A 6,965-nucleotide genomic window follows, 5' to 3' on the forward strand; every position below is an offset into this window, starting at 1 on the left:
CCGTGCTTGGGTTAATCCTTTCTCTATCAATAAAATCCTAAGTTTAACTATATCATATTTTTGTCAACTCACAAATTTTACCATCTAGTGAGTTATATATATATATAATTCTTCAGTTAATCCATCTAGTCAGGTGAGGTCCATCTAGTCAGGTGAGGTTGGCACTTCAAAAATAACAAATTAATTTCCCTTTTAGAAAAGATAAGCTAAAATTAATAAATTAAAATAGATGGCTTTGCCCAACAGATTCACATGATTAGATTCTTAAAACTAGTTAATTTACTCTTCCATTTTTAGTTGGGAACATGTTCTTGTATGCGTTTATATATATATATTAATTCTTCGGGTTCCATTTTTTAACAAAAGATTTTTAGTAGCAGTCATGGAATAAAAAAATAAAAAAAAATTGTGTGTGCGCGCGTGTGATAGAGAGAGAAGTAGCTATGCAAGCTTAAGAGTTGAGAATATATCAAGGCAAGCTCAAATGCAAGAGACTGCATACATTGAACACGGGCATAGATCTGAAGCCTGATAAGATCTATTTAGACTAGTTTTTTTTTTTATAAATTTTCTAGAAAAATATTCTCCGGAATTATTGTCGCTGATCAAGAAAAACGGTTTGTCTAAAGAATCTTGTTGTTCATCAATAAAATATGAGAGAAAACATGGTCTTATAAGTTCATTTTTGAGACTAAGGAGCAAGCAAAGACAATTTCTTAATTATAACAGTGAGATAATTCCAATTAGATTTTTTTGAAAAGCAAGATTGATATGGGATGGAATTTCACTACTTTCGGTAAATTTTTGTAAAAGTATAAATATTCTTGGTGAACAATGACTTACAAAAGCCAAAATCTTCTAGCCTAACCGGTAAGATGCCTCCTGTTGATTCTTGGAGTGCATGGTCGGTACCAACCAACCCCCTAAAATTTATCCTTAAAAAAAAAAAAAAAAAAAAAAAAAAAAAAAAAAAAAAAAAAACCAATGACTCATAAAATATCAAATAATTAGATAAATTTTCCTCTAAAGCAATCAATAATTGAACAAGGTTATAAGTTTCACAATGCTTGCAGCTTACAATATTGAATTTGAATTTTTTCTTTTTTTTTTTAATTGGCAAGAAACACTCATACATCTACTCACACACTTTTTGCTTATATTCGGGCTCAAATCCCTTACATTCAAGTATAGTGACAAAAGATTATATCATTAGATTAGATGTCGTTTGGTTATTGAATTTGAGTTCTACAGACAGCTAGAAGTAATTTTATTCTAGGATGAAGATATCACTTCTGAAATTTGACTTAAATTATTATACTTGACAATTTCAAATTTAGATTGAGTAATCTAAAGAAGTTAAAAGAGCATGAAGTTTATATGATTAGTGTCAAGTCTTCAAGTATAGTGACAAAACCTAGTTAAAATGTGAGGGACAAATCCCAGTTAAAGTGTCCAAATGAAGAAAACTTTAATAAATTTTAACTTAATTAGTACATTTTTCGAATAACCTAGTGTAACTCGAGGGTCCAATTCATATATACTCATTTATTTTTTTATCTGAATTTAATATGGAACAAATCCCCACTTGTAACATTCTTTCCTCACTCAAATTCGCGGGTCCAATTCATATATACTCATCCTCTTTCAATCTAAACTCAACGTGAGACAAGTTCTTATTTGTAACATTCTCCTCCGCCTCGCAAAGACTATATTTTAACTATATCTTCTTAATTTCCATAATAGGAGGGTACTGATGCCTTTATAATAAAACACGAGTGAGTGAATTTCTTACTAAAATATTAAAAAAATAAAATATGCTCCACGACCTTTCAAAGTATGTACTATATTGATTTCGTGGTTAAGCTATTTGCAAAACCTTGGATTCTTCATTAGTTTTCAAAGTTTTTACAACTTTACCCTATTCAACTTAGTGGACGACCCAGTCAGTAAAAATACTTTAATGTAATCACACTTAATTTGGCAATTAGATCAAGATTAAGTTAACTAAAGAGAGTACACACATGACAACACACCACCTAAATGGTATTTTGTGTACCAAAGATGGCCTACGCAGAATCTTTCTTCCTCATTTTTGTCAAGTGGACACGAACAATTAACCTTTCTATCTTGTTATATATATATCATTATATTTTATCTTTTACTTTTCTTTTTTACACATTAATATATAAGTATTATGTATCTATACCCCCTACTTATCTGAGTACGCGTGTAGTCACTGTAATGTGTACTGTGTACTATTCTATTATTTACGAGCTAGTGTTGGACAAACCATTATTTTTCCCTCAATGGTGGTGTTATACCAACATTGATACAACATGTACAATATTGACTTGTTTTATAATAATAACAATAATAATAATTCCATGTTTGAATCAAATACCATATATAATGTAAAAGAAGGAACAATTTTATAGTGCTAAATGCAATAGAGTATACAAAATAAATAAATAAATATATATATATATATAAATAGTTCATAAAAATAGACACATTTGATAAAATAAAAATAAAATAAAAAATGTTCATACAAATTATCAACCATTTGGAACAACTGGGACGAAAAAATCAATAAGAGAAAGGTGGCTGTGATTTTTACTAACAGAATATCAATATTGAAATTAACGATTCTAATAAAAAGACGAAATGGCTTTTAAAGAATTGAGTAGGGAACTAGGGATGATAATAAAGAGATAAACGTACCTTCAGTTTCATCTACAAAATTTAAAAAAGAAGAGATCAAAAAACCCAAACACAGAAGTTTGAAATAAAAAAAGAACATGTATCTCTGAAACTAACTAGCATCCCTCTTGTATATATATATATATACACACACATTTATCTATATATGACAATATATATAATGCACGAGAATCCTGCCATTAATATGGAGTCAAAACGTATGCAAGCTTATTTTCGTGGGAGGCTATTTTTTTATTTGGAACCAGTGACCACCTCACAGTGGAGCTCTATATATGTATGATCTCTATACTTGCATTTCCAAGTCCTTTGAGCTTATGAACGTCCCATGAAAGCCATAAGGAACCCTATAAGGAAGCTTAACCGAAGCCTCCAACTGTAAATTCATGGCATTTACTATCAAAAGCTCGGATTTCCATGTATTCTCATCGTGAACAAACGATATAACATACCCATCATCTTCTCTCTCTGAATTTACATCCCTCGGTACAAAGTACGGCTCACCGCCATACCTTCCGTCGCCGTAAAGGAACTTCTCAAATTCTCCGGTGAAAAGGTTCACCTTCGCAAAACCGGAAACCTTAGGCCACGGCTCAGCAATGGCTAAATATGCATATTGAGTTCTTCTCCCAAGTTTATTACGATTCACCATACCAGCTTCCAAATTCATCTGATCGGAGCATTGAATTATAGACCGGCAAGTTGACTCGCCGGTCTTCAAATTGAGCCGAAATTCCGATAACACACTCTTTAAATTCTCGTCGCATTCGTTGAAAATGGAGTCCGGCGGTGTCATGCATGATCCGATGACCACCACGGAATCCGACTCAGGTTCCTCCCAAGCGTTCCATAGATGGAAGCAGAAGGTCTCCGGCAATTCTACCCATATCGCATCCGAACTTTTTTGAGCATTTTTGGGTAGAATTCCGAACCGAGACTTCTTATTCTTGTCGTAGATCACCGGAGAGCCACCCCTTATCATCTCTTGGAGCTGGAACACCACTTGCTGGTCCGGTATGATCACGTAGTTCTCGGTGATGGCGAAGTCATGGATCATTGTGGGTACGTCAAGGGGTAATTCTACGTCCGGTGACTTCTCTCCTTCCGGGGAGAATCGGAAGTACTTTAGATACGGCTTGCAAATGACGTCGTAGCTGAGAGCGAAGAGCTCACCGGAGATTGGGTCAAGCTTCGGGTGGGCGATCATGGTGGACCTAAGCTGCTTGTTGAAGTTGTACCGGCCAACTGTTTCTAGATCACCGGAGGGTGTGATACGGATTTGGTACGGAAGGTCATCCTCCGACATGGCGAGTAGTCGCCGGTTGAAGTATATCAGTCCGGCGTTGGCCACTCCGATGCCGTGATTGTGGTCGACGAGCCCGAACAGTCCTCTGGCGTAAAAGAGGAGTAGTCGGGCGATGCCTGAGTGTCCATGAAGCTCACCGATGGCTTTAGGGAAGACCGGCCGGCCCAATTCTAGCTCCTGAATGAGGCGGTGAGTCTCCGTGAACCGGCAAGCGTAGCTGACAGAATTGCCGCCATTGATGGTGACTGCATGAACCATGCCATCTCCGTCGAACAAGTGGTGTCCGGCGACCGGCTCGAATAATGGATTGGCTCCGTTTCGGACGTAGACGCCGCGAATGCAATCGGGTATTGTGCCGGTGACCGGTAATGAGTGGCAAACTGGTTGCTCCGGCACGGGAGCAAAGTTTCCGGCAATTTGAACACGTGGGTCGGTGGTTCTTGGAAGCGGGTGGTGGCGGTGGCGTGAGAGTAAAGCTTCCTCCACCATGTCTATGGCTTTAGCAGCAGCTTTCTGTAGTAAGTTCCATTGTTGGGTACGTTGAGCTGTTTTGGAGGCATCAGCTGAATCCACTGTTGGTGATTGTTTTGGGTGGTAAAGCAGTGAAGGTGAGTGTAAAACACAAGATATTTGGGGTCTTCTGTTGGGCTTTTTCATGGTTATAATGTTGTTTGATGTGAAACCCAGATGATCAATTCTTGATGATGATGAAGAAAAATTGGGAGGGATTTGGGGTGTGGCACATTTACTGGAATTTGTTGCCATTGTAGAAGAAGCCATGGTTTAATTTCTTAGAGAGAGAGAGAGAGAGAGAGAGAGACTTTTTTTGGAAGAATGGGAGAGGGAAGTGGGTATAAATAGAGTGTGGAGTGTGGAGGGTGTGGAAAGAGAGAATATTAATGTAAATGGCAATGAATATATATGTGGAGGTAGACCTCAGACGTCGAAGAGAGAGCACGTGGTGGATTTGTGGAAAAGGTTATTGGGAGGGACATTAGAGGTTCGGCTGTGAGGGACATAAATGGCCAATACATTATACATTATATAAAATGTCTAATCATTTTAAAATTATTTGTAGTTAAAGAGTGTGTAATAAGACAGCAAACATTTAACTTTTTCTACACTCATGAATAAAAGTCTGTGTGTTCTAAATTTATTACTCACTATTTCTTTACATTTATGATTTAATGTTGTGTCAATTTAAACGTACATTGTCCCCTACTTGGAGATTCTGTATCTATAATTTTTGCTGCCTTTTAATCTCAATCTGGGAACTTTCGTTTGTCAGGGTCAAGGCCAACCATTTTCCACTCCTCTTTCAACCACGCAATCTTGTTCACATTAACCACTACCAAGCTAACGTCAATATGTATACACGGTATATAAACCAGCAATGATCTATAAAATTGTCAGTCTCCATGGAAAAACTATGGCCATTTTGTCTGCGAATATATATATTCCACATCCGGAAAGAGAATTAATATTTTTGGTTAAGATACCCTTTGAAATAATAAGCATCAGTTACAATCATAATTGTGTCTGTTAAGACTGTTACATCCAATATGTAAGTGATTCTTAGCCCACTTCTCAAAAAGATGGAAAAGAAATCTTGTATAAAGAAGTAATTTCCTTGTTTGGTTGATTTTGGATATTTCAGTTTCTAGATCCTTGGACCATTGTAGAGGGTCCCGCAATATGTAGTCCATGTGAATAACTTGTTGCAGCACACCATTGGTTTCACTGGAAATGAAGATGATGGCATTGATCAATGAAGGTGGTCAAATTAATTGTACTAAATCTTAATTTGTTCTCTAGTAATAATCTCATTTGGGTTTCTACTTCTTCGGTATCAAGGGCAACCAGAAAAAGAGAGATGGACGTGAGTCACGTGACTGGGATGAGTATATATATATATATATATATATATATATATATATATATATATATTATTTTTTCGCAATTGCAATAACATTCGTGAATGTGATGTACTGGACTCAAACGAATATCGATATATTCTTGAAAATAGTTACAAATTGATCGAGCAATATGTGTATAATGAACCATACTTTTTTTTTTTTTTTTTTTTAATCGTGGGTGTCCGAATCAGTTTACCCGCACCTCGACTAATCTCATTAGGCCTGAAGTTAATTATCCAGTAAGCCTCCAACGACTCTGTAAAGACTCAAACTAGTGACCATTAAAAAAACAAATCCAAAACCTAACCTGAGCTACCAGCAGGATTTATGACAAACCATACTTGCATCCAACCAAAGCCGCAGTTGACCTCCTGAAGATTAGTATTTAGTTAACTACTAAAATTATATATATGTATATATCTCTCCCTCGAAATATATAATTTTTTTTAAGTGAAAAATTAAGTTTATCTAACTAATAAAAAAATATAAAAAAGGTGTAACCAATAGATGTTCGTGAGGTAACATCTTGTGACACTTGTATAAAACATTTATTTGTCAATTTTTTATTTTATTTTTAAATCAGGTAAGCAACCGCAGATCATCATGAGATAACATCATGTGACACTTGTATAAATAATTTATTTTTCACTTTTTTATGTTTTACTTTTTTTCATATCAGATAACCACACACCCACTAGAGTCAAACTCATTTGAAGATGGAGTATATTATTGGATTAATGATGGATTAATTTATTTGCCACTTTACTTTAGACTTGTCGGCTCGACTTGCTTGAGTAACATTACTCATTGAATTTATTCTTACATGATAATTAAAATAAAATAAGTTAATTATAGTGGTAATTCCTTTAGAAGAAGAAGACGACAAAGAAGTTGATGATGCCGATGATTAATTAATAAATAACTAATAAACAATGCCATCGTGTTTGAGGTTGAGGTTGTTACAAAATTGGAAATCAAGCATTTATAACTTGTGGGTCTCATTGGGACCAATATATGAGTAACAT

At 35.4% G+C, this 6,965-nt stretch overlaps 1 protein-coding gene across 1 annotated transcript; it reads right to left on the reverse strand.

Moving 5' to 3' along the window:
- Nucleotides 1-2,679: 2,679 nt before the first annotated feature.
- Nucleotides 2,680-4,947, reverse strand: LOC132313989 (9-cis-epoxycarotenoid dioxygenase NCED2, chloroplastic-like). Its single transcript, XM_059812919.1, has one exon. The coding sequence runs from the start codon at nt 4,802-4,804 to the stop codon at nt 3,005-3,007; it is 1,800 nt and encodes a 599-aa protein (XP_059668902.1). The 5' UTR covers nt 4,805-4,947; the 3' UTR covers nt 2,680-3,004.
- Nucleotides 4,948-6,965: the final 2,018 nt, after the last annotated feature.

The sequence above is a fragment of the Cornus florida genome, unplaced genomic scaffold (assembly GCF_030987335.1).
Source record: "Cornus florida cultivar Cherokee Brave unplaced genomic scaffold, ASM3098733v1 CherokeeBrave_3.0.0_Hap2_Chr01, whole genome shotgun sequence".
NCBI classification, from domain to species: domain Eukaryota; kingdom Viridiplantae; phylum Streptophyta; class Magnoliopsida; order Cornales; family Cornaceae; genus Cornus; species Cornus florida.

Coding starts and splice junctions, on each gene's coding strand:
- LOC132313989 (XM_059812919.1), bottom strand. CDS start 4,804: ATGGCTTCTTCTACAATGGCAACAAATTCCAGTAAATGTGCCACACCC.